This window comes from Archocentrus centrarchus, chromosome 3 (assembly GCF_007364275.1).
Source record: "Archocentrus centrarchus isolate MPI-CPG fArcCen1 chromosome 3, fArcCen1, whole genome shotgun sequence".
Lineage (NCBI taxonomy): Eukaryota > Metazoa > Chordata > Actinopteri > Cichliformes > Cichlidae > Archocentrus > Archocentrus centrarchus.
In genome coordinates this window covers 904,975-932,424 of record NC_044348.1, presented here as the reverse complement: position 1 = coordinate 932,424, position 27,450 = coordinate 904,975, and the positions used below count along the sequence as shown (strand labels likewise).

General features: G+C 45.8%; 2 protein-coding genes across 3 annotated transcripts; both read right to left on the bottom strand.

Moving 5' to 3' along the window:
* Nucleotides 1–690: 690 nt before the first annotated feature.
* LOC115777161 (high choriolytic enzyme 2-like) lies at nucleotides 691–6,332 on the bottom strand. Of its 2 annotated transcripts, XM_030725004.1 has the most exons (10): nucleotides 6,278–6,332; nucleotides 5,979–6,006; nucleotides 5,811–5,861; nucleotides 5,609–5,659; nucleotides 5,045–5,176; nucleotides 3,795–3,912; nucleotides 3,251–3,429; nucleotides 1,712–1,793; nucleotides 1,404–1,528; nucleotides 691–1,314 (listed from the first exon to the last, which is right to left on the bottom strand). In XM_030725004.1, coding segments are annotated over exons 1-10 (822 nt in total). In that variant the 5' UTR covers nucleotide 6,332; the 3' UTR covers nucleotides 691–1,312. The 2 variants fall into 2 exon arrangements, with proteins under 2 accessions (XP_030580864.1, XP_030580857.1); XM_030724997.1 differs by lacking the exon at nucleotides 691–1,314 and having other exon boundaries at nucleotides 1,396–1,528.
* Nucleotides 6,333–22,978: 16,646 nt separating this feature from the next.
* LOC115778158 (uncharacterized) lies at nucleotides 22,979–25,433 on the bottom strand. The gene is made up of 3 exons (XM_030726210.1): nucleotides 25,353–25,433; nucleotides 23,461–24,446; nucleotides 22,979–23,151 (listed from the first exon to the last, which is right to left on the bottom strand). The coding sequence occupies exons 1-3, from the start codon at nucleotides 25,367–25,369 to the stop codon at nucleotides 22,979–22,981; spliced, it is 1,176 nt and encodes a 391-aa protein (XP_030582070.1). The 5' UTR covers nucleotides 25,370–25,433.
* Between the last annotated feature and the right edge of the window lie 2,017 nt (nucleotides 25,434–27,450).

Sequence of the window (27,450 nt, the reverse complement as noted above, 5' to 3'; positions counted from 1 at the left end):
GTTCTCTAGGCTTCTTGAACATTCAGAGCTTTTCTTTGGATGTTGGCTTTGTTTTTGAGTCTTTCTGTCAAGATGATCCCACACTGCTTCAGTAATGTTCAGGTCTGGGGTCTGGAGAGGCCTTGAGAGACATGTTCTACTCTCTGGCTTATATGGATAATGAGCCCAAAGAAGCCTTTGTTTGGGTTCATTATTTCATTATCAACTGTAGTTGACCAACGAGAAAGGGTTTTCAAGAATTTCTGCAGGTATTAAAGAAAAAGGTGGGTAAACCTGACCAAAAAACTTGTTGACCAAAAAACTTGTTGACCTAAATTTTCAGATTCACGTGGCCTTTTGGAACCACCAATAAAAACCTGTTTGACTGACCAGCTACAGTATTAAAATGCTGCGTAAACCTTGATGCACAAGTATTAATTTTAAAAATTACTTGTTCTTGATAATGCTTACATAATTTTATTTAATCAGGATTTTAAATCCAGGACAATTACAGTGATAAAGCTTTAACAATCATGGAGCTACATAACAAATACTTTAGACTTCTAAAAAACACACTAATACTCTGTATGGTAACATTTATTCCTGTAAAATAATGGAACAACACTGTCCCTTTTTGCTGTAAATATTTATTTGATGCAACTTCATTACAGAAATAGAAACACAACAAAAGAAAATAAAGAAGTCCCAAAAGTTCAGAAACCAAGAAAAAAAAACTCATGAAAACTGGACCCCCCCAATACCAATTTATTTTATTATTAGTTTGACTTAGTTCTACTTGATTTCAACAGATTAATCTCTGAAGTGTTAATATGCCTCAGGACTGTTTGCTACCCTATACTGCAAATTTTACTTCAGAAAAAAAGATTCAAATTCTTATTCTATCACTGAAAGTTGTCTTTATGTGCACATATTTTTTTAATACAGAAGAAACTGCTGGTCATGCACAGAGTAAAACAGCAATCACAAATGGAAGAGGGTGGTGTTGGCGGGGGTTGGTGCTCTGTCTATCAACATTTACAATTCAAAACTTAATTATCATCCAATTACATAGATAAAGAAATCAGTTAGTTATAATTGATTAAAGAAAGAGAAACATCAACAGAAAGAGATGTAAAACCATCACCCTCTAGCATATGGCCCTGCAGTCTAGCCTCTCTGAAAAAAAGACCCAGAAACTCATTTCTCTATATGTGACAAATGCCAATATTTGCAGCAGGTTTTCTGTTTCTTTCACATTTTGCTGCATTTGCCTTAAACTTGATGTATTGAGAGTTGAAGTATCTGGGTGCAGAGTTGAAGTTTCTTGCCAGAGTTCTGGTTTGGAAGAAAAGCATCAAATGCAGTGAGTAATGTGAAACATTTGCTTCTTACAAAATGATAATATAGTTTTTGTTTTTACTCACAGCATCCATAAAGCCTGTTTATACGGGCAATGTCGTTGGCACTCATCTGAGTAGCACGTCCGAAATCCAGATTAGGATTGGACTTGGCAACAATTGTTGGCTGCCCATTACGGGAGAACGCAGTTCTAAAAGAACCAACAACAGCAGATACTTTACCTGTGCCACATTCATGCTTATATCAAGAATAGGAAATATTCTTTTTTACGTACTGCATGGTCACATTTTCTAGTAGAAAATGTAAGACTTGTAAGGTAATATAATGACTTACAGGTCAAGTTAATGCGCCAATCTCACTTATCTGTTCTCACCTGGGATAGTGCATGACAGAGTTGAAGTCATAGCGAGTCTGCAGATTGTTGGTCTGCACTTTCACAAAGTTGTGTTCTTGCCCTGTACACAAATTTCCAACAGACAAAATATTTAAAAATTTTTTAATGTTTTAATATTGTGGCTGCTCTGATGTTCAATTTTCTATTGTATGAAAATGGCAATTTGGCCATTGTCTGGTATTATTTGTTTGTGTATTTTAAGTAAGACTGTGTAACATTTACATTCTGTGAGAGAAAATAAGGGGAAAGGTTAAAAATAGAATATTGCAATGTAACTGATATTTAGTAAAATGTAAGTGCCGTGAATACTTCGCAGTTGTTTTTACATGTATGTGTATGTGGATAAATGCTTGTGTATCATGAAGATTTATATACACAAAATACTACCTAATAGTATATAATTGGTCATTTCAACATTTGTTACTCTTTTTGTAATCTGCCAACCAGCGAAGCATCATCCTTAGTAGTTATTTAGTGATGTCTTGTTACGTCAGGATTACTTTAACATTACTGTTCTTGTTTCCCATCAAATAATATGAAGCATCCTTCATTATTTCTACATCTTTTTTAACAAATATTTGTTCAAAAGGAAATCAGATGCAATAACATTTATTCTAAAAAAAATGAATTTGACATAAATTAATTTCTACATACAAGACATCAAGACTTGGAAACCGTGTGAACTATATACATCAAGATGCTGGCTAATCTCTACTGCTATAATCATTGGTTGCAATGCTGACTTGGACTGAAGTGTTTTATCTGCTGAGCCTGGGATTACACAGATTGAGCATTAGTTTTAAAATTACATTGCTGTAAAAAAGGAGTGTACCCCATCCTGGACCCTGAAAGGAGAGAGGAAGAAAAGCAAAAACCAAAACCACCAGATGATTCAGCCAATACTGGAATAACACTGAACAGTTGAAGGCTCGCTTTCCTGTTAACTAAGATTACCATCAACACAAATGAGAAATCTACTGTTATGTTGGAGGTAGAATTGAATTCTAATGTGACAAGTGAGAGAAAATCAACTGCATGATGTTTCCACACAGATCCAGAGTCAAACTCTCATTATTACATTTTAAGTTATTCCTCTCATGTGGCAGAAAACATCATGAAATTAAACATTCTGTTAAATCAATGTACCATATATCCTGTCATATCAGATCTGCTCTTGTTTTGTTTTTTTTGATTGGACACATAAGCAGCAAATAATAGTGAAAAAACCCAAACAACTGAGCAACAACTTAGAATGATATTTTGTGACTTGGAGCAAAACAGTCATAGATAGTTTGAAGTAACTTGTTTGGTGTAAAATTATATAATTATCTAATTATTGACTAAATTTTCACAGATGCTGGTATTGCTGGTATTATGAAAAGTTTTTAAGAGAGTGATGATGCATGACTTGTTAGCCATCAGGTTGTTTCTGATCCATTCCTCTCTTGTTCCTGGATAACTGAGCTTTTGTGTGTCTTAATGTAAAGTGTTACCAAAGCTTTGTGTAGTTGAGCTGACCTGGCAAGATGTTCTGGGTGAGGATCCTCACATACTGGTCTCTGTCAGAGCGGACCTGCTCGTGGTGGAAGCCCAGAGCATGAAGAACCTCATGCTGCACTGTCGACAGGTACAAGCAACCATTTCTTTGTAGGGAGATTAGCTGCGCTTGGCTCTGACGGCCCACATATGAATAACACCTGACACACAGAGTAACATTATTTTTAAAAAAAATAATAAAATCAAGCAGATCGAGTAGATCCAGTTCTGAAACCAGTGGACAAAACAGTATGTGAAATATTACGTTAATTAAGTTCATTAAAATGCAATTTATCCACTGATGCAACAATATTAATTTCATTAATGTGCTGTGGCATATAATAACCCTGGACATTTTATTGTAGAATGTGAATGCAGAATAGTTCATGAAAAACCTGTTTTGAATATACATATAGAATATGTGCAACAAAATATTTTTAGATTCGGATTCCTAAAGAGTTTCGAGTGTGAGGGTGTGTCAGTCGTGTCCTGTCATACAGTATCAGAACAGTGAGTGTATTCTCACCCATCTCCAGAGAAGAAGTTGATGGAATTGACTTGGTTTGTCCTCCAGATGAAGCGAATACAGGTGGACTCATGGAAGGTCACCAAGGCATTGATGATGATGTTGCGCTCTTGGGTGGCTGCAGGAACAAATATGAGTCTGCTGAGGAGCTTCTTTGAACCACAGTAACATTTCAAGTTGTTGAAACTTGCTTCTTATCTCAGCTGGTAAACACAGACCTCAGTATTGCTCATGTTATTCCAGGGTTGTGAAATTTGCAAATCACTTTTATTTTTAGTTATACTTTATGTGACGACCCCTGCCCCTATTTCCAATCTTCAGGTGTATTAGGTCTTTGGTGGGTAGACCATAAATTGTCAATCCCAAAATGGGCCCTGTGTTCCCAGACTATAAATTTGAGGCAGGTACTTCTTTCTGGCTGCTGTGCATCAGTCCGTTTTCTAACATGCCCTGTGTCACATTTGTTTTCCTTTAGGTTTTGTTAAATGCTGCATTTGGAACACTTACAGTACAAACATTTCGACACACATGCACACCCTGCACCACTGAGCCTACTGCTTTCCATACCTCACCTCTCTCTAATTCAGTTGCTTAAGTTTGTTTGATAAATCATTTTAAACTGGAAAATGGTGTGTTCACCCTTTTTGCCATGGCCTTACCAGCCAGGTTGTGACATTTATGTGTAAAATAAAGTTAAAATCTGAATCTCTTACTCATGTTTTATGAGATACCCAACATTACAAAAAGAGTGCTGCACAGACCTATCAGCTGTTTCATCTCAGCAACATAGACAGCATTACTAATAAATGATGATTTCTGCAGTCCAATCAGACTGACAGGATCAGCAAAAAGGTTAACTGGGGAGTCTAAACTAGCTGTGGTGTTGATGTGAGAGAGATCAAGTGCTTAAAGGTCAAAGGTAACAAAGTGCTGCATGGATGTCTGAATGTACTTTGTAGTGTCAAGTCCTGTGAGAGTATAAAAATCCAATCTATCTCTGTTTCCATCATGGGACATGCCCAAAACCTAAAACTTGATTAAAAGAATAATGTTTAACAGTGACTTTTAAATTCAAATTTCTAAAAAAAAGTTCATATTTCTCCTTTCAGAACCTGAACTCATGTTTCCAGTCAGATTTTTTTAAACTCGGTTCTCTCATAAAGACAACATCTGACAACAACTCTATTAGGTGTTTCCAAGAGGGAAAGCATTGAAGTCACAGTTTAAAGGGTAAAGTTTGCACTGCTTACAGTATACAGAGGATATGGAGACAGGTATGTAGACATAGGGTCCAGTTTTAGGCCACTTGCAGCCAATGGCTGTGCACGGATCAGCATTCCTGGTTGTAGCAGGAACAATGTCACCATGAACCAGGTTTTTTGCTGCAACACAACAAACAGAGAGTGGATGAATATTCAAACCCAGAATGTAAATGAGAGTATTACTGGTTTGATTGACATTAAAACCAGTTTGTGGTGAGTGTTTTCTTTATCAGTTGAGATTCTCATTTTCTTGTAAATATTTGAATGTTTCATAAAATGTTTTTAAAAAACAAAAATTGAACCACAGATGTTTATGCAGAGCTTAATCTGATTTCTTTAGATACATATTCACAATATTTAATGGATGAAAGCACAAAGAATACATTTAACTATCAGAGCCCAGAAATGAGAAAGTGATTAATTCATCATTCTGACTGTTGGCAGTTTATCTTCTGTCAACCAGTCAGTTGGTTCATCTCTGGAATTTTTTTTATTATCATTCAGTATTTATATTTTAGCCGGAAGAGTTGTATTATGTAAAAGTTCACTTACAAGAGTGAGCATTGACTTTTTCAATGGCTTCTGGGGGATCCATAGACCTGTCTGAGGGAACAAGAGGACAGCAACTGTAACTTTGATTATCATGTCAGCTGTTGTTGTTAACAAGTCACTTGGTTCAACTCTGGAATTTTTTATTATAATCTAGTATTTATATTTCAGCCACAAGAGTTGTATTATATAAAAGTTCACTTACATGAGCCAGTGTTGACTTTTTTAATAATTTCTACGGCACCCAAAGACTCATCTGATGGAACAAGAGGACAGGAACAGTTTAACTGTGATCATGTCATCTCTCAGATTACAAAAAAAAAAAAAAAGATTTCACTTCAGCATCTGGGAAATCTTTTCTCATTCAACTCACCATTTGGATCTTTAATGACAGCAGCCCTCTGCAATACAAAAATTGAAAACATTTTTACTTACTTTTAATCACATTTGAAATCACATTGATAGATTTTATTAAGTAAAATATATTGTCTGAAAATGGTTAAAATGCTCATCACTGCATCTTAAAAGCTCACAATGCTGTTAGATTAAAAACTATCTGGAAATGTGTTGGTACCACCATGTTAGAATGACATTATGAGAATTGCTTGGCTTTCACAGAACAGCAGGCAGCGTTTAACATGATAATGATTTTGTTGAAAGAGTCAAACTTACCAGAGAAACGGCTGTCATTGAGAGGAAGAGGAGGAAGTTGAAGACTGGAATCATTTTGTTGGTCCTGCAGTTAATCTACAGACTTAAAACAGTCAATCTGAACAGTGTTTAGTTATAAAAGCTGTGATAAAAAAAGATTATCAAAAGTGTGCTGTATAATTTAAATGCTCAAATATTAAGGCAAATAAGAGAATAAGACAAACAGCTTAGCTGTTGTACCAGACGTTTGGCTGCAGCAGGTGTTCAGCTGCTCCATCTTTATAAGCAGCTCACAGGGTGTGGCTGAGGTTTCACCAATGTTGTTAAGGTTAGTTATGAATCAGTGACATCTTGGTTTTTGGTCATGTCAAAACGTTGAAGCAACAACAATTTTCCAGGAAGTAATGGAGAAATGTGTGATAAATAAATGAATTAAGTAAATAAATAATCATTTTAAAATCCTGTGACTTTCATTAGCTGTGGAATACCTTTATATATCAGTCTGAATCCATTTTCCACAATAGCAATTTTGACCTAAGTTCAGTACAGTGACGTTTCTTTATCAACCTTTGGTAAGCAAGCAATACATGAAAAGAAGATTATATCTCAGTACTGTAGATGAGTAATCTTCAAGAGACAAAAGACAGTGAAGATTTTCAGACAAAAGCAGCTGGAATGAAAACAAGGAACCTTTTGGATCGATGGAGAAATGGAGTGAAAGTGTCCCATTTATTTATGAAATTGTTTTTTTTTTTAATTGTCTGTTGACATTAAGATGAAGATGTTGATGATGCATTTATGTTACTTACAAGCTCGGTTAACAAGCAACAAAAGGCTTTTTGGTTTTTTGTGGCATAGCTGTGTAAATTTTATTGTACCCATGTCTGTCCGGATTGTGTCATGGTCCTGGGCCGTCTGCCCAGCATTTTGTGTTTAGTTCTGTCTTCCCTGAGTTTTGTTGTTTTTCAGTTGTTTTGATACGTTTGTTCCCCTCGTCCCTGTCTCCCCTGCTCCATGTTCTTGTCGTGATGTCTTGTCCCTGACCTCCTGTGTTTTCATGTTGTTATTCCTAGTGTTGTGACTTGTCTGCGTCTCTGCCCCGTGTCTGTGTGCCAGTTCCCCGTATGTAGTCTGCGTGCACCTTGGTTAGTCACTTCCTGTATTATTTTGACAGTCTTGTGTTCCCTGTGCTTTGTGTCTAGTTTTGCTAACCCCTGTTATTAGTTTCATTTGCTTCACCTGTTGCTCCCTGCTGTTTCCTCTTGCCCTGATTACCTGCTGTGTATTTAAGCCCTCAGTGTTCATCTGTTTCTTGTCGCGTCGTCTTCAGTGTTCCCTCGTTGTGTCTGTTCCTTCTCTGTAGTTCCTTTAGTTTAGTTTTGGCATCTGTCCAGCCCCTGCCTAGCTGTGTTCTGGTTTCTGTTATTTTCCCAATAAATCCTGTTTTTGAGTCTGCATCCTGGGGTCCAATTCTGCCTGCCACACACACGCCATGACAGAACGACGCGACCAAAATACGGACCTCGCGGACTCAAGCCAGCGGGGACGGCAGCGAGCCGTACGGGTTTTCCTGCAGGAAATAGAGAGGTGGTGTGCTCCGGAGGACGAGTCACGCTTTCTGGGCACTAGTCTCGCCCGAGGAGGACCCGGCTGGGGAAAGAGACCTCAGCTTCAGTACTCGCCACTCTCCCCACCTCTGAAACTGCAGCCGCGCTCGCCGGCAGTCTCCCCGCCTCCGCCCATGCCTCCGGGGATAAGGCTAGGCGGCTTCTCCGTGATGCCAGGCCCACCATCTCCTGCTTCGTTTCCTAGCGCCGCTCCCCTCTCTCATCCTACAGCGGGGGCGCGGAAGCGGAGCTCTCGGCGCCGGAGTAAAACTCAGTCAGCGAACTATGATACAACTCCTGTGTCAGCCATAGACAGTTTGATCATGAACTCAGTTACTGACATTTCACAAATCATAAAGAAGACAAATTGTTCCATAGATACTCTTGCCATGCCTGCCCATTCAAGACCTGTGGTTTCTGAAGCTGTTCCTCCCTCACCAGAATTGGGAAAGGAAATCTGTAGCTCTATGATGGACCTCTGTGAGCAATGGCTTAAATGCCCCAGTCAGGGGTATCGAGACGCCATGGCCCACAGTGCGCACAGATTGGAGTCCAGTTTTCCCTGGCTTTTGGACGCTTTGCCAGGTTCGAAGAGGGGCTTGGTCGAAAGTATGATCCACTCGGTGGTACCCATTTCTGTTCCACGGGTGGTGGCAGCCACAGAAGAACCTGCACCCGCACCCGTTTCTGTTCCACGGGTGGGAGCATCTAAGCCACAGTCACCCACGCCGCCTGCATTTCAGACTACAGCAGCTCTAGCCCCCATAGCTCCAGCCCCTGTTCAGCCTCAGCAACCCACGCCGCCTGCAGCAGCTCCTCCCCAGTTACTCCCGTCTCATTCGGCTGTAGCTCCAGCTCCTCCCCAGTTACTCCCGTCTCAGTCAGCTGTAGCTCCGGCCACCTCCCAGGCTCAGTCAGCTGTAGTTCCGGCCTCCGCTCAGTCTCAGTCAGCCTCTGCAGCTCTCCCCGCTTCAGCTCCCTCAGCCTCAGCTTTCCCTAGCTCTCAGTCAGTTTCCACGCAGTCAGCTCTCCCTAGCTCTCAGCCTGCTCGCCCTCAGTCAGCAGCAGCTCCAGCCGCTCTAGTTCACCCTGCCTCAGCTTTGCCCCCTTCAGTGGCGTCACTTCCCTTAAATCCCTTGGTCTCTCCAGTCAGTTTAGTTTCATCTTCAGTTCTAGTCGCAGTCTCCTCGGTTTCCTCCGTGCCCTCTGTCCCCGTAGTCCCTCAGGTCCCCGTAGTCCCTCAGGTCCCCGTAGTCCCTCAGGTCCCCGTAGTCCCTCAGGTCCCCGTAGTCCCTCACTCTACTTCCACTTCTGGTCCCTCAGTCCCTCAGGTCCCCGTAGTCCCTTACTCTACTTCCACTTCTGGTCCCTCAGTCCCTCAGGTCCCCGTAGTCCCTTACTCTACTTCCACTTCTGGTCCCTCAGTCCCTCAGGTCCCCGTAGTCCCTTCAGCTCTCCCTAGCGCCCGGCCTGCTTCCACGCAGCCGGCTCTCCCTAGCGCCCGGCCTGCTTCCACGCAGCCGGCTCTCCCTAGCGCCCGGCCTGCTTCCACGCAGCCGGCTCTCCCTAGCGCCCGGCCTGCTTCCACGCAGCCAGTCGTCTCCCGGCCTGCTTCCACGCAGCCAGTCGTCTCCCGGCCTGCTTCCACGCAGCCAGTCGTCTCCCGGCCTGCTTCCACGCAGCCAGTCGTCTCCCGGCCTGCTTCCACGCAGCCAGTCGTCTCCCGGCCTGCTTCCACGCAGCCAGTCGTCTCCCGGCCTGCTTCCACGCAGCCAGTCGTCTCCCGGCCTGCTTCCACGCAGCCAGTCGTCTCCCGGCCTGCTTCCACGCGGCCTCTAGTGCTAGTTCCCTTAGCTTCAGTCCCTTCAGTTTTGGTCCCTTTTGTTCCCTCCTCTGGTCCCTCAGCTCCTTTAGTTGTGGTTCCCCCTGCAGCCTCAGTCCCAGTCTCCTCTGTTCCTGCTCCCCCGACTCCAGTTTCCCCGCAGTTAGCTTCGGTCCCCTCACCTTTCCCGCAGTCAGCTTCCCCAGTGTCAGCTTCCCCATCCTCAGCTTCCACACTCCTAGCGCCCTCCATAGTGTCAGCTCCCTCGCCCTCCATAGTGTCAGCTCCCTCGCCCTCCATAGTGTCAGCTCCCTCGCCCTCCATAGTGTCAGCTCCCTCGCCCTCCATAGTGTCAGCTCCCTCGCCCTCCATAGTGTCAGCTCCCTCGCCCTCCCCAGTGTCAGCTTCCACGCACCCACCATCACATGCACCTGGTTCATCCCCCAAGCAGCCCCAGCTGCTCAGTAAAGTAGCTGTGTGCCCTACACCGCAGACCCAGCCTGCACATGCGGAGCCTCACCTTGTAGGCCCCGTTCAGCCCAAGGGTCCGGCTCAGTCGGAGCCGTGTTTGAAGCCCAAGGGTTACGCTCAGTTGGAGCGTCTGGCTCAGTTCGAGCCTCCTGCCTCGTCTCGCCGCCGCCGCCTGGCGCGCGGTCGGCCCTCAGTCTCGTCTCGCCGCCGCCGCCTGGAGCGCGGTCGGCCCTCAGTCTCGTCTCGCCGCCGCCGCCTGGAGCGCGGTCGGCCCTCAGTCTCGTCTCGTCGCCGCCGCCGCCTGGAGCGCGGTCGGCCCTCAGTCTCGTCTCGCCGCCGCCGCCGCCTGGAGCGCGGTCGGCCCTCAGTCTCGTCTCCTCGCCGCCGCCGCTGGAGCCGCGGTCGGCCCCCAGTCTCGTCTCCTCGCCGCCGCCGCTGGCGCCGCGGGCGGCCCCCCGGCGCGTCTCCTCGCCGCCGCCGCTGGAGCCGCGGTCGGCCCCCAGTCTCGTCTCCTCGCCGCCGCCGCTGGAGCCGCGGTCGGCCCCCTGCCACGACTCCTCGTCGCCGCCGCTGGTGCCGCGGTCGCCCGCCTGAGAGGTTTGGACTCTGCTTTTTGGCCCCTTGGCCTGGACGGCCCCCTGAACTATGGACTGTTTGTTCCCCCTGGCCGTTGCTCTTTTTGTTTCTGTTTTTGTCATAGCTCCTGAACTGTTCCTTGTTTTGACCCCCTGTTTTGGACATTGGAGCTCTCCGGCCTTGTGCCGTCGCGTTTTGTTTCATCCAGTTGTTTTTTTTTTTTCTCATCCCTGTGTTTTGTCCCTGTTTTTGGACTTTGTCCCGGCCTTGTGCCCCTGCTGTTTTTGTTCTGACATTGTGATTTTTGATGTTTTGCTCCCTGCCTTTGTTGCTCCCTGCCTGGTTTTGTTTTTGTTCCGGTCCCTCCGTCCTGGTCCCCCGCCTCCCTCCCTGGTCTGGTTTTGTTTCCTGTTTTGGCCGTCGGGTGCCGGCCTTTGAGGGGGGGGTGCTGTCATGGTCCTGGGCCGTCTGCCCAGCATTTTGTGTTTAGTTCTGTCTTCCCTGAGTTTTGTTGTTTTTCAGTTGTTTTGATACGTTTGTTCCCCTCGTCCCTGTCTCCCCTGCTCCATGTTCTTGTCATGATGTCTTGTCCCTGACCTCCTGTGTTTTCATGTTGTTATTCCTAGTGTTGTGACTTGTCTGCGTCTCTGCCCCGTGTCTGTGTGCCAGTTCCCCGTATGTAGTCTGCGTGCACCTTGGTTAGTCACTTCCTGTATTATTTTGACAGTCTTGTGTTCCCTGTGCTTTGTGTCTAGTTTTGCTAACCCCTGTTATTAGTTTCATTTGCTTCACCTGTTGCTCCCTGCTGTTTCCTCTTGCCCTGATTACCTGCTGTGTATTTAAGCCCTCAGTGTTCATCTGTTTCTTGTCGCGTCGTCTTCAGTGTTCCCTCGTTGTGTCTGTTCCTTCTCTGTAGTTCCTTTAGTTTAGTTTTGGCATCTGTCCAGCCCCTGCCTAGCTGTGTTCTGGTTTCTGTTATTTTCCCAATAAATCCTGTTTTTGAGTCTGCATCCTGGGGTCCAATTCTGCCTGCCACACACACGCCATGACAGATTGTTCAGGGTGTGTTTTACTGTAAAGCCTGTCATTATTGAGAAAAGAAAGAACGTGAAAGCAGAATGAGGGAAGTTGGCTGTTAAAAAATAACTTTCAAGTTTACATAATCTATTGGCAGTCGGACCAGTTCCTTGGCTCACTCCCCAGTTTATTGGCAGCCTTCCCACTGCAGGTCTGCACCTGTTTTTTTGTTTCGTTTTGTTTTACAACCTCCAGCTGTCAAAATCCAGCTATAAATCTTTCTAATTAAAGGTATTTCTGGCACAAACCCTTCGTATATGCTTTATTGTAGGCAAAAAAAAAAGAAAAAAATAGTAAAATCCTGTGAATTAACAGTCACAAAAGTTTGTCAACATAGTCAAAATAAATGAAAGCAATACAGTCAAAATAAGTCAAAACAGTATTCAATATTTCTTCCAGTGTCTTATCTAGCAAACCAGTCTATATATGTATATGACACTAAAAAAAAAAAAACACAGGATCACCAGCCCAAGGTTATCATAATCTCTGACAAACTATCATCTGTCCAACACTGTTTCCCAATTTTCCAGCTTCGATGCAGTCATTGCCTTGCTTGCCTGTTTTTACACCGCCAGTGTTCAGCTTGTTGGAGATCATACCGCCTGTCCCATCCAAAGTTCCACTGCCTGTTACTGCTGCCCTCTCCAAGTCTGCCCCAGCCTGCTCACTGGTGGGACTGTGGCCTGAAGAATAGGAGCCTGCTGCTAGTGCAGCAGCCCCTGTTCTCAGGAGGAAGCAGAGCTCTCATTGTTGGTGCTCCTCGCCACTTCTAGAGACAGTCTAACAGCCCGTGTCTGGTGAAGCTGGCCCCCAGCCAGAACCGGCTTTCTGGTCCACATCTGACAAGGTCAGCACTGAAAGAATCACCACCTTGGAAATGGGCAATAGTCAAATGGGGTTATCTATTTCCAGGCTAGCTAATAAGAATGTATTTTTGGTTTCTGAGCTGTCTGATAATAACATTTCATTGCATGGGGCTGAGCTGGCTAATAATAGAATTTCATGCTGAGCATCATAGCCGACATGAAATTTCATGTTGTGATTCTAAATCAACAAAACAGACGGTGAGTGAAGTTCCTGTTTCTGCACCTCAAACAGAAACTGTTAACACTCCCAAGCCAGCTCTATCTGAGACCATTCTATCTGCTAGCATTGCCAGAAACTGTTTATCTGCTGTGTAGGACTCTTCAAAGAATGTGAATTCTGTTGCTCAAACTGAAAAGACAAAGGCTGAGATTTGAGATTTGTGTTTGTCAACCTGGGAAGACAGAAACTATCCATAGTGTGCCTCATTCTGTCATGGTCCTGGGCCGGTGGCCCACTGTTTTATGTTCTTGTTATATAAGTTCTGTTTTATCATGGTTTTTTTGTTTCTTTCTCCCTGAGTTCTGTTGTGCTTGTGCCTGTTATCACTCTGTGTCAATATTGTGTCAAGTCGGTGTGTACTATGTTAAGTTACTTACTGTTTTACATTGATAGTCGTCCGGTCTCTGTCTGTTGTGTTCAGTTTTGCTTCCCCTGGTCTTGTCCTTATAGTTAGTGTTCCCGTGTTCCCGGCTGTTTCCACTTCCCTCGTTATCCTCCTGTGTATTTAAGTCCCATGTTTTCAGTGCCTGTTGTTGCGTCGTCGTCTTGTCTTCGTCTTGCTCTTTGTTTCCCCATGCTGTGTGCCTCTGTCAGTTTTCCCTGTTTTTCTGGAGTTTGAGTTTGTTCGTGCCTTTTGTTGGCTCTGCCAAATAAAGCCGAGTTTATATCCTACCTGTCTGGCATATCCTGCATTGGGGTCCTCCTTCCTGCCTGCCACACAGCTGATCCATGACAGTACGACGCGGCCATAATGGACCCTGCGGATACGGATTTGTACAGCAGCTCTCGCCTGGCTCTTGGAAAACCAGCGTTCTTGAAAAACATTCTTCTCTATCACTGCCAAACATTATAGTTAATGTTAACACAAAAATGCAAATTACATGTACAAGTACATAATTACAAGTACATGAATTAGTGAAATGCTAACATTCATGTCCAAACAGCTACTGGTGTTTCGGCATGGAATTGCACCCACCTATAATTTGATCCTTGCTCTGGACAAAGGACAGATGAGTGACAGGACAGAGGCAATTCAGGGGGCCAATCAGATTTCAGATGGGGCCAATGCCCCTGTGGCCCCGCCCCTAGAATCGCCCCTGACGCTTCACAAACAGACATTTTCCAGAGTGTACAACGTGTACGACAGGGGGGTAACACCCAGCGTATGCTTTTCAAATAGTTAGAAAATGTCAGTCCGTCTGTGTAATTTGAGCGCTGCAATCTGACTGCCGATGGCCGAGGCATCCACACCACTGCACCATTGCGTGGTCTGGAGCGATATGGCCTCCGGTCTGGCAGATCAGTTCAAAGGCCTCATTATATTCTCTAAAATAGTCCATCACTGAGTCACAAAATGACTCTATGATGATATTAGACAGGAACAAGCTGCGAGTGTGGCGCAGCAGGTGTGGAAAGCAGCCAAAGCTGCTGGAGATAAATTCAACAAGAAGTGGAAACATTGTTCCAAAAATGGAAACCGTACGCAGTAAACCACAGAAAACAATGATGGATTTGGCCTGCTTTCATCTATGCTGGCCCGTATATTTGTGCGTAATCTGGCGATCGAGGGCTGGCACTGTTGCCAACTTTTGTGTAACAAAACTCGCTGTCGGCTGTCTTAAAAATGCTAAAAGTCGCTAAAGGACTCATCGAGGTCTGGGGGTGCGTGCTGTTCCCCTTGGTGCCAAAGAGAGGCAATGCCACAGCATATGAAAGGATGCAGTACAAGCGCTGTATGTACACAAAACATGGTGACAGCGGAGTTTTCAGGTTTCAGGTGTTGTTTCAAAAAAGGATTTCCTTTTTTTTTCTTTTTTTTTTTCTTTGTTTATATCGGTAAATATACTGGTGCACAGGATTTACGAAGGGCTTATATATAAAATGAAAAAATTACTTGTTCTTACCTTCATTAATAAAGAATATATTGTGCCGTCTGTTAAGACGTTGAAGAAGATGGTGAGAGATTGCCAACAAAAGTTGCCCTTTTAATAACAATTAAATGGTTGCTGTGTGGCGCAACCAAAACAAAACAGTAAGAACAACAAGACTGACTCGGTGCTGACGAGAGGGAACCCAGCATGTTTGATGCCAAAATCGCCCAACTGTTCAACTCAGACACTGAAGATGAGGAATTTGATGGATTTGTGGAAGATGAATGATTTAAAATGTGAGTGTTTTTTTCTGTATTTGTTACACCTGAACAATATTCTGAGTTACTGTGAATGAGCTGAATAAAGTTGGACTTACGTGACGCTTTTGTTTCACTCTACATATGTTTTATCATGCGCCTTATAACCCGGTGCGCCTTATGTATGAAAATAGACCTGTTCACTGATATTGCGCCTTATAATGTGGTGTGCCTTATGGTCCACAAAATACGGTACTTTAAGTAAAGGTTTGCCCTTCCTTTCAAGTGAGTTGCTTAGTTAGAACATAGTTTAAGCTTTTTTTTATCAAGTTGCACCAATGGTTATAACAAAAAACAAATCAGCTAAAACACAGGAGTGTTGAATGCAGGGACTATTCTACTTTGAGATTTATTGGCAGTTGGAAAATTAGGAATTGATACACTACTGCCACTAGGTGGTAGAAGGTATGGTTCTAAATGTCCAGTAGCATATTTAGTGCTTTCAAATAAAAGAAAGAAATATCCTCAGTCAAATGACTTATTCTAAAACACATTGAAAGTAAATTTGCATGTGTGCTTAGATTAGTGTAGATTTACAAATAATATGTATAAGTTGTATGATTATGTTTTATACAGTGGCTTGCAAAATATTCATACCCCTTGAACTTTTCCATATTTTATCACATTACAACCACAAACAAATATATTTCACTGAAATTTAATGTGAAAGACCAACACAAACTGGTATACAATTGTGAAGTGTAAAGAAAATTATACATGATACAAAGCATTATTTTACAAATAAAAAACTGTAAAGTGCAGTGTGCAAAAGTATTCAGCCCCCCCGAGTCAATACTTTGTGGAACCACCTTTTGCTGCAATTACAGCTGCAAGTCTTTTAGGGTATGTCTCCACCAGCTTTGCACATCTAGTGACTGAAATACTTCATTACTGTACTTAAGTAGATTTTTCAGGTATCTGTACTTTACTTGAGTATTTATTTTTCTGACAACTTTTTACTTTTACTCCCTACATTTTTACACAAGTATCAGTACTTTCTACTTCTTACATTTTCAAAACAAGCTTGTTACTTTAGGTTTAATGCATCTGAGAAACGTTTGCATTTCCAGTCAGTGCGGGAGCTGGCTTTTGATTGCGAGCGGTTTTTTCTTGGAAGACGCAACTAGTGATGGGTCGGTTGCAAACGATCTGGCTCTAAGAGCCGACTCTTTGAAGTGAACAACGGGAGCTGGCCATTTTGATAGATATAGTGCCACATCTAACACTAGCTCACTGCTAATAGTTAAACCATTTTGGTAGTTTGCTTAACTTTATTTTCAAAGCAATTTTGAACAAATGACTTTCCTCAGTCTGCTTTCTCCTCCTCTTCTTTCTTTCTTTTCTTTTAGACACAGTGTGCATTAGCAGTCACCTAATCAGAATAAACTGTTCTATATTTTTTCTTATGTCTCTAGATCTGTACTATAATCCATGCACTCAGAGGAAAAGGTTGTTTTTAATGCAAAAAAAAAAGTATGAAAAAAGTGTTTAAGTTGTCATTGTATTATTATTTTTATTGATCCTTTTATACACACAGAGCAGCTAAAGGTAACTCAGGAATTAGGAACTAAAGCTGACATCAATAAAACTCAGGGATTCAAGGTCAACAACAGTCAGATGTAACAAGGAAAAAACTCCAACCTCTCTCACCAGGAAATACATTTTCTGGTTAGTAAGTCTTTCAGAAATTTGCATAGCAGTTGAACTCCATTATTTCAGTCTATTCACCCCTGTCCCTGCCAGTTCTTCTGGTACATGAAACCTTTCAGTAAGCAGCAATGTTTACATTACAGACAAAATCTTTGAGGACTCGTTTATGCATGACATATGAGATCTGTTAGATCTGTTGTGTGTACGCTTTTTTTTTTTGTGTTCTTTTTGTTAGTTAGGAATGTGGCATAGCTGCATGTGTGTAGCTTTTATTTTATGGATGCCTGTCCAGGGTGTGTTGTGCTGTGAGGCGAATGTGCTAACCACTACTCCACTGTGCAGCTGTTTGGGAGCTTTTGATATCCCGATATGAAAAATTCATCCACTTTGCAACTGTCAGAAAGTTTCCTTTTTTATTTTATTTTATTTCATTAAGATGAGTTTCAAAGATCATTCTGAAAACAAACAAACAAAAAAACTCTTGAATAATCAGGCCCCATATTATCTTAAAGACCTCATAGTACCATATCACCCATATAGAACACTTTGCCCTCAGACTGTTAGCTTATTTATGGTTTCTAGGACATTTAAAAGTAGAATGGGAGGCAGAGCCTTCAGCTTTCAGGTCCCTATTCAGTGGAACCAGCTCCCAGATCTCCCAAAGACAGACACCCTCTCTATTTTTAAGATTAGGCTTTAAACTTTCCTTTGTGATCAAGCTCATGGTTGGGGCTGGATCAGGTGACCCTGAGCCCTCCCTTAGTTAAGCCACAATAGGTCTAGGGTGCTGGGGCTCCCATGATGTGTTGAGTATTTCTTCTTCACTCACCTCTTTTCACTCGCTCTGTGTTTATACACTACTCTCAGGGTTTATACAGGAATCCTAGAGTTCAGATTACTGCTTTTTACTACCTATTTTTACTACCTCTAAAGTATTTTTACCACCAGCACGAAATCGAGCAGCAGCCTTTTTTGGGGTGGCGGTGGATTCACAGTACTAAGCCATGTAAGATGATAGCCCATCTCTCACCAAAGACAAAATTTTATCCCACTTACTTGAAGGTGTAACTGTGACTTTGTCTTGACTAAAACCTCATACACATTAATATTCCAAACACATTACAAGCAGATTTAGGAAATTTGTTTTTTTTTAAGAATATAAACAAAATGCAATGAAATTCAAGTTTCATAAACCTATGATTTATTTTCCAATAGAATATTGAAATACTGGTTTACTGCTGAGGTGTGACAACAATACTTGTGCTCGTAGCTGACCTTGAGGTTGCAGTTGCAGTGCGTTGTGTAGCACCAAAAAACAAAATAGGGATCTGCTCCCCAGGCGCCCAAATCTGCTGCTGGTGACTGGTGGATGCTTGGTGTGATTTGGTCACCGTCACAGCATTCGAGGTCAAATTTATATTTTTTTCTGCACACTTTACAAAAGGCCTCTCAATCATTCCCCATGACCATCTTAGGCCAGTCTTTGAATGCCGGGTCATCGACCCAAAGTTGTGAAAACTTACATTTTCCCATGACGAGACACAAAATGACTCTGCACATGCGCACAGCAGATCGGACAGCGGAACCAATAGACTCTTATCAACATCAGCTCAGGTCCTACTTAGTAGTTATATTTCTATACAGATTTTATAGTTAAACGAACTTAAAACAAAAAGTCTGCATCAATGGAAAAGTCAAAATATATTGAAGAGGTGATGAAAAATTTACTACCAAGTCAAATTCTGTTTGTTACCTTTTACTACTTTTTAATAGCCTTAATTTGAGGTCATTTAATTTACTACCTTTTACTACCCTGCGGAAACCCTGCACTCTGCATTTAAGCACTAGTTATTATTAATCTCCCCTCACCCCCAAATGGTCATGCAAATGACTGCCCCTCCCTGAGCCTGGTTCCACCGGAGGTTTTTCCTTCCCACAGTCACCAAGTGCTTGCTCATAGGATGTCATTTTGATTGTTGGGTTTTCTCTGTAATTATTGTAGGGTCTTTACAAAATGAAACACCTTGAAGCGACTGTTTGTTTTCATGTATCCATCCGTCCATCCATCCATTCTCTTCCACTTATCCGGGGCCGGGTCGCGGGGGCAGGAGCCTAAGCAGAGAAACCCAGGCTTCCCTCTCCCCAGCCACCTCCTCTAGCTCATCCAGAGGGACCCCAAGGTGTTCCCAGGCCAGCCGAGAGATATAATCTCCCCAGTGTGTCCTGGCTCTACCACGGGGCCACCTCCCGGTGGGACATGCCCAGAACACCTCACCCAAGAGGCAGTCAGGAGGCATCCTAATCAGATGCCCGAGCCACCTCAACTGGCTCCTCCACTTGTGGCAAGAACTCGTTCCTGAGCCAGAGAGGGCACTCCACCCTTTTCCATGGCCTCAGACTTAGAGGAGTTGATTCTCATGCCGGCCGCTTCACACTCGGCTGCGAACCATTCCACTGCGAGCTGGAGGCCACTCCCTGATGAAGCCAACAGGACCGCATCATCTGCAAAGAGCAGAGATGAGACTCCGAGGCCACCAGATTCTGTCCATAAAAATTATGAACAGAATCGGTGACAAAGGGCAGCCCTGACAGAGTCCAACACCCACAGGTAAACGAATCCGACTTATTACCGGCTATACGGGCCAAGCTCTCACTGCGGTTGTACAGAGACTGAATGGCCCTCAACATCGGGCCAGACACCCCATACTCCCGCAGGACCTCCCACAGGATATCCACGGTCGAATGCCTTCTCCAAGTCCACAACGCACATGTAGACTGGATGTGCAAACTCCCATGCCCACTCAAATATCCTTGATAGGATAAAGAGCTGGTCCAGCGTTCCGGGACCAGGATGAAAACCGCATTGTTCCTCCTGGATCTGAGGTTCGACTAATGGACGGACCCTCCTTTCCAGCACCCTGGCATAGACCTTACCGGGGAGGCTGAGGACTGTGATCCCCCGAAAGTTAGAGCACACCCTCCGGTCTCCCTTCTTAAAGATGGGGACCACCACCCCAGTCTGCCAATCCAGTGGCACTGCCCCAGATCTCCCCGCGATGTTGCAGGGGCGTGTCAACCAAGATAGCCCTACAACATCCAGAGCCTTCAGGAACTCAGGACAAATCTCGTCCACCCCAGGGGCCCTGCCACCAAGGTGTTGTTTAACTGCCTCAGTGACCTCTCCCCCAGTGATGTTCAAGTCATCTCCCTCGTCCTCAGCCTCTGCTTTCACTACGGAAGGTGTGTCAGTGAGATTCAGGAGGTCCTCGTAGTATTCCTTCCACTGTCCGACTATAGCCTCAGTTGAAGTCAGCAGCACCCCACTCTCAGTATAAACCGTGTGAGTGGAGTACTGCTTTCCCCTCCTTAGTTGCCTGACGGTTTGCCAGAATCGCTTCAATGCTGTCCGAAAGTCTTTTTCCATAGCCTCACCGAACTCCTCCCACACACGTGTTTTTGCTTCGGCCACTGTCCGAGCTGCATTCCGCTTGGCCTGCCGATACCTGTCGGCTGCCTTCAGGGTCCCACAGGCTAACCAAGCCCGATAGGACTCTTTCTTCAGCTTGATGGCTCCCTTCACCTCCAGTGACCACCATCTGGTTCGGGGGTTACCACCACGACAGGCACAAACCACCTTGCAGCCACAGGTCTGAGCAGCAGCCTCAACAATGGAGGTGCAGAACATGGTCCATTCGGACTCAATGTCCTCAGCCTCCCTCGGAATGCTGTCGAAGTTCTGCCGGAGGTGGGAGTTGAAGATCTCCCGGACTGGGGCTTCTGCCAGGTGTTACAAGCACACCCTCACAATACGTTTAGGTGTGCCAGGTCTGTCCAGCATCTTCCCCCGCCGCCTGATCCAACTCACCACCAGGTGGTGATCAGTTGACAGCTCAGCTCCTCTTTTCACCCGAGTGTCCAGAACATAGGGCCGCAGATCTGATGATACGATTACAAACTCGATCATCGACCTGCGACCTAGGGTGTCCTGGTTCCATGTGCACTTATGGACATCCTTATGTTCGAACATGGTGTTTGTTATGGACAAACTGTGGTTTGCACAGAAGTCCAATAACAAAACACCATTCGGGTTCAGATTGGGCCGGCCATTCCTCCCAATAACGCCACTCCAGGTCTCACAGTCATTGCCCACGTGAGTGTCGAAGTCTCCCAGCAAGGCGATGGAGTCAACGGATGGAGCACTCTCCAGCACCCCACCCAGCGACTCCAAAAAGGGTGGGTACTCTGAACTGTCATTTGGTGCATAAGCGCAAACAACAGTCAAGACCCGTTCCTCGGCCCGAAGGCGCAGGGAAACAACCCTCTCGTCCACCAGTGAAAACTCCAACATGCAGGCAGCAAGCCGGGAGGATACAAGAATACCCACCCCAGCTCGCCACCTCTCATCGAGGGCAACTCCAGACTGGAACAGAGTCCAGCCCCTCTCCAGGAGACTGGTTCCAGAGCCCAGGCCATGTGTTGAAGTGGGCCCAACTATATCTAGCTGGTATCTGTCAACCTCATGCACTAGCTCAGGCTCCTTCCCCACCAGAGAGGTGACATTCCATGTCCCAAAAGCCAGTCTCGATAGCCAGGGATCGGTCCCCCAGGACCTCCACCCTCAGCCACCGCCCGACACACACTGCACCTGACCCCTACGATGCCTCCTGCGGGTGGTGGGCCTACAGGAGGGCGGGCCCATGTAACCTCTTCGGACTGCTCCCGGCCGAGCAACACAGGCTCTCCCTCGAGCTCCCTCCCCAGGCCTGGCTCCACGGTGGGTTGCCGGTAACCCTATCCCGGGCAGGGTAAACTGTTCCCTCGGCGTTACAGCCATAAGGGTCTTCTGAATTGCTCTTTGTCTGGACCCTCACCCAGGACCAGTTTGCCATGGGAGACCCTACCAGGGGGACAAGCCCTCGGGCAACATAGCTCCTGGGATCACTGGGACACACAAACCCCCTCCACCATGATAAGGTGGCGATTCACGGAGGAATGTTTTCATGTAGTGCTATATAAATAAAGTTGATTTGAGTTGAATGGAATTGTAATTAATAAAATACTATTGTATGTCTAAGAAAATACTTCATGTTACATTGCACTATGGTCCATGGTAAACACTAATGTACTGAAGAAATTTAACCCTTGTGCTCCCACTGCGTTTGAATTCACGAGAATGTGTCCGGGGCACGAAGGACCCCCTCTGCAATGGGGACTCGAAAACGCGTGATACATACGTGGGTCTCAGGTGGGGTCGAACCAACCCCCTGACAGAGTGAATCCCCATAGTGCTGCTTAGACCCTGTGTGTGTGTGTGTGTGTGTGTGTGTGTGTGTGTGTGTGTGTGTGTGTGTGTGTGTGTGTGTGTGTGTTTATCACTAACACGGGGCCGCGGCGTATTGGGCAGTGTCGCACTGGCCACATGTGTGTGTGTGTGTGTGCGTGTTTATCACTAACACGGGGCCGAGGCGTATTGGGCAGTGGCGCAGTGGCCACGTGTGTGTGTGTGTGTGCGTGTTTATCACTAACACAGGGCCGAGGCGTATTGGGCAGTGGCGCACTGGCCACGTGTGTGGGCGTGCGTGTGTGTGTGTGTGTGTGTGTGTGTGTGTGTGTGTGTGTGTGTGTGTGTGTGTGTGTGAGTGTCTGTGTGTATGTGTGTGTGTCTGTGTTAGTGTGTGCGTTTGTGTGTGCGAGTGTGTATGTGTGCGCGTGCGTGCGTGTCTGTGTGTGCACGCGAGTGTCCCCGTCACAAGCGGTGCAATGACTATCACTGGCCACTGGGGGGCGGGGGCAATAGCACGCATGCAATGAATGTCCCCGGCCACAGGGGGTCCCGTTGAGCTGGGAGACCTGGGGTCCCCTCGACCCCGCCCCCGCCATTGTTAGGCCTGGGGTCACCTCGACCCCCCACCACCGCCGCCATTGCTACGCCTGGGGTCACCTCGACCCCCCACCACCACCACCGCCGCCATTGCTAGGCCTGGGGTCCCCTCGACCCCGCTGCCGCCATTGTTAGGCCTGGGGTCACCTCAACCCCCCACCACCGCCGCCATTGCTACGCCTGGGGTCACCTCGACCCCCCACCACCGCCACCGCCGCCATTGCTAGGCCTGGGGTCACCTCGACCCCCCACCACGGCCATTGCTAGGCCTGGGGTCACCTCAACCCCCCACCACCACCACCGCCGCCATTGCTAGGCCTGGGGTCACCTCGACCCCCCACCGCCGCCATTGTTAGGCCTGGGGTCACCTCGACCCAATCACCGCAGGGGAGGTCACGCTGAGCCGGGAGTCGTGGGGTCCCAGTGACCCCAGCCGCCTCCGCCGCCACTGGGACGACTGGGGTCCCCAAGGGGTCACCCGGACTTTCTCCCCGTCCCACTGAGGCTTGGGGGTCGAGGGGACCCCAGGCCTCCTGACTGCCCGTAGTTGGGGTGGCTCACACTAGTGTTTCTAGTTTCTTCCTGTGAAAAGGGAGTTTTTCCTTTCCACTGTCGCCAAGTGCTTGCTCATAGGGGGTCGTTTTGACTGTTGGGTTTTCTCTGTATTATTGTAGGGTCTTTACCCACAATACAAAGCGCCTTGAGGTGACAGTTTGTTGTGATTTGGCGCTATATAAATAAAATTGAATTGAATTGAATTAACTGATTTCTCTCCTTCTGTCAGGTCTGTTGCCTCAGAAAATGGAGCAAGAACTGCACTCAGTTCCTTCAGTTGGTTCCACTCACGGGTGCTAAACACCACATCCTCATAATTCTTAGTGCACATTTCGTTCAGGGCTTTGTGGTCCAGAGCTATGAGGGCCTGTACTTGTTTAAATGTACTGTTCCAACGAGTCATGCTTGCAGCTGGAACAGTCCTATTAGTGCCAAACATAGCCTCAAACTTGTCTTTGAATTGTGAGCTGCTATGTAATAGAGTTGTGAACCGTGATGTTTTGGCTATGGTGCGGGAAAGGGTCCTAACCTCCTTCATGCCATCATTCACAACTAACTGCAGAGAGTGTGCAAAGCAGGAAAGACGTTCACCTGATGACCAGGGTAATTCTGTGTCTTCCGCTAAATTAATGTCCTCCCACAAGTGCTCGTCATCTAGATTATCCTCCTCACTCTCACTGTCATCAGATTGCTGTTGGGGCATGTGTACTTTAAAAGCACATTTCATATTGCTGGCATTGTCTGTTATGATATAGCTTATTTTGTGACGAATCCCATATTCCTCTGTGATCTCCTCAAAGGCAGATGCAATATGCTCTCCAGTATGCCTGCCTGTAAAACACCTACAGTCCAGCAGGTAGGATTCAAGTGCATAGGAATCCTTTGATTTGTAGCACACATGGGCAGTCACTCCAAGGAAGGAGCGTAGCCTGCGATCAGACCAGAGGTCAGTTGTTAATGACACAGACGACTGGGTCTTCAGTTTCTCCAAAACAGTTTCCTTGACCTTCCTTACCAACTCTGGTATTCGCCTCTCAGAAACTGTTCTTCTAGAGATTGGTCTGTATTTACTATCCATGACCTCAAGAAAGTGTTTAAAATGTCCATTTTCCACAAGTGAGATAGGCAGACAACACCCAATGATCAAATCTTGAACAATGGCTTCACTGATGGCTTGTTGCCTTGGCGATTGTGGGCTGTAGAGCTGCACTTTCTGGGTAAATGATATCGTTGGCTGTGTGACATCAGTCTGTTGCCTTGACTTGTACTCCAAGAACCTAAAAAATAGGAAAGAGGAATCAGTATATCTGGTCATGTGTACATCAATTACATCAAAAGAACAATCTTAAAAATATGTAGCAACTTCATAAATGTATGTCAAACATGTGTAATACTGTTACTGCATAGAATGACACGTGTGGGTAAACAACACAATGTAAATCAATGGTATTTTGGCCATCATATTTTTCAAATCGATAAACAAGGAAGTTACATGACTGATATGGTATGAGCCTTAGAAAGCGCACTAGTAAGAAGTTATTTGATCTGCAACTGTAAATTGGAACTTAAAAACACTGCATTTGCTTACTTCTGTTAATATGTTAATTAATTAGTGTTTGCAAAAACTTTTGAGCTACAGCAGATGTGGGAGTGTATCAGGCGGGACATTTTTTAAATATGTAGGACAATGTACTCGCGTGCTGCAGATTTGTATCTATTTAATAGTGGGTATTGTAGTGGCCTCTAACAGTTGCACATTTTACACTGTACTTGAACATTAATATTCTACTCTACATAGATCCGTTCATTTTAAATATGATGACACACTAAATTAAAATTCATATAAGGGTTAAACAAAGGGAGTCTGATGCACAGTAATAAATATCCTTATCATTTCAAACCCTTCTTTGTTCTGCTTTGCTTCCACCTCTGCGCCACAATCTGGTCAGTTTGGATGCAGCGCAATCACACTATACCATGATGTGAAGTCATGCAGCCGATAGAAATACAGAGGCCTGTTGAAGAAAGCTGTTACCATGGAAATGGATTTAAATACCAAATTATTCAGCTCGAATCAGTTACCTGTAGTCCCTGCTTCAAGATCAAAACAACTACTGCAGCAGTGATGGCTCTTTTTGAAGGGAACCGAATCTTTGGGATCCGTTCACCGCGACTGTTCTCACCCTTTCTCCTGCTGCATGAAGCCTGCATCAGTGTAGCAGCCAGGTACCACGCAGAGCTACATATGACTGCCACCATGACAGGTGACGAAAACAGAGCAATGAGCATGCGCTCTGTGTGCTCTTACGTTCTTACATTTTATTTATTCGCCGATTAAACAAATGTAATTTTTAATTCAAAAGGACCTTCAAAGCGCCTTGAGGCGACGGTTTGTTGTGATTTGGCACTATATAAATAAAATAGAATTGAATTGAATTAAATAAAATAATAATAGCTACTAGCTACAGACAGAGTCTGGGGATGAGGGGGATGACTTGACCATCACTGGGGGTGAGGTCACTGAGGTAGTTAAACAACTCCTTGGTGGCAGAGCCCCTGGGGTGGACGAGATTCGCCCTGAGTTCCTGAAGGCTCTGGATGTTGTAGGGCTGTCTTGGTTGACACGCCTCTGCAACATCGCGTGGAGATCTGGGGCAGTGCCATTGGATTGGCAGACCGGGGTGGTGGTCCCCATCTTTAAGAAGGGAGACCGGAGGGTGTGCTCCAACTTTCGGGGGATCACACTCCTCAGCCTCCCCGGTAAGGTCTATGCCAGGGTGCTGGAAAGGAGGGTGCGTCCGTTAGTCGAACCTCGGATTCAGGAGGAACAATGCGGTTTTCGTCCTGGTCGTGGAACGCTGGACCAGCTCTTTATCCTCTCAAGGATATTCGAGTGTGCGTGGGAGTTTGCCCAACCAGTCTACATGTGCTTTGTGGACTTGGAGAAGGCATTCGACCGTGTTCCTCGGGGTGTTCTTTGGGAGGTTCTGCGGGAGTATGGGGTGTCTGGCCCATTGTTGCGGGCCATTCAGTCCTTGTACAACCACAGTGAGAGCTTGGTCCGTATAGCCGGTAATAAGTCGGATTTGTTTCCTGTGGGTGTTGGACTCCGTCAGGGCTGCCCTTTGTCACCGATTCTGTTCATAATTTTTATGGACAGAATTTCTAGGCGTAGCCAGGTGGCGGAAGGCTTCTTCCTTGGTGGCCTCAGAGTCTCATCTCTGCTTTTTGCAGATGATGCGGTTCTGTTGGCTTCATCAGGGGGGGGCCTCCAGCTCGCAGTGGAACGGTTCGCAGCCGAGTGTGAAGCGGCTGGCATGAGAATCAGCACCTCTAAGTCTGAGGCCATGGTCCTCAGCCGGAAAAGGGTGGAGTGCCATCTCCGGCTCAGGAACGAGTTCTTGCCTCAAGTGGAGGAGTTTAAGTATCTCGGGGTCTTGTTCACGAGTGATGGGCGAAGGGAACGGGAGATCGACAGGCGGATCGGGGCTGCTTCTGCAGTGATGCGGACGCTGCACCGGTCCGTCGTGGTGAAAAGGGAGCTTAGCGTAAAAGCGAAGCTCTCGATTTACCGGTCGATCTACGTTCCTACCCTCACCTATGGTCACGAGCTTTGGGTAGTGACCGAAAGAATAAGATCGCGAATACAAGCGGCAGAAATGAGTTTCCTTCGAAGGGTGGCTGGCCTCTCCCTTAGAGATAAGGTGAGGAGTGCGGCCATCCGGGAGGGGCTCAGAGTAGAGCCGCTGCTCCTCCACATCGAAAGGAGCCAGTTGAGGTGGCTCGGGCATCTGATTAGGATGCCTCCTGGCCGCCTCCTGGGTGAGGTGTTCCGGGCATGTCCCACCGGGAAGAGGCCCCGTGGTAGACCCAGGACACGCTGGAGAGATTATGTATCTCGGCTGGCCTGGGAACGCCTTGGGGTCCCTCCGGATGAGCTGGAGGAGGTGGCTGGGGAGAGGGAAGCTTGGGCTTCTCTGCTTAGGCTTCTGCCCCCGCGACCCGGCCCCGGATAAGCGGAAGAAAATGGATGGATGGATGGAATAATAGCTACTGTAGTGTGCAGAGCATTACAAAAACAAAGGACGGTTTTCACTGAGACTCGAGTCCTATCGCTCATAGTCAAGAGCCGTCACATCACTGTATTTGCAGGCTTGTCGAACAACACGTCTGCACAATAATTCAGCGTAGAAACAATTTTTTTCATCGCAAATGCAACATATTTGTCACTGTACAGCCCTGTAATTTTCAAGATTTATTTAATGGCAATATATTGGCAAG

Bases quoted from the DNA above. Each gene is read 5' to 3' on its own strand.
- LOC115778158 (XM_030726210.1), bottom strand. The intron at 23,152-23,460 runs GTGAGTGGAACC...AACTACGGGCAG, and splicing joins GGATGTGGTGTTTAGCACCC to TCAGGAGGCCTGGGGTCCCC.
- LOC115777161 (XM_030724997.1), bottom strand. From the start codon at position 6,331: ATGATTCCAGTCTTCAACTTCCTCCTCTTCCTCTCAATGACAGCCGTT. The intron at 5,177-5,608 runs GTAAGTGAACTT...GTTGTGTTGCAG, and splicing joins AAAAGTCAATGCTCACTCTT to CAAAAAACCTGGTTCATGGT. The intron at 3,430-3,794 runs GTGAGAATACAC...TCTGTGTGTCAG, and splicing joins AACTTCTTCTCTGGAGATGG to GTGTTATTCATATGTGGGCC.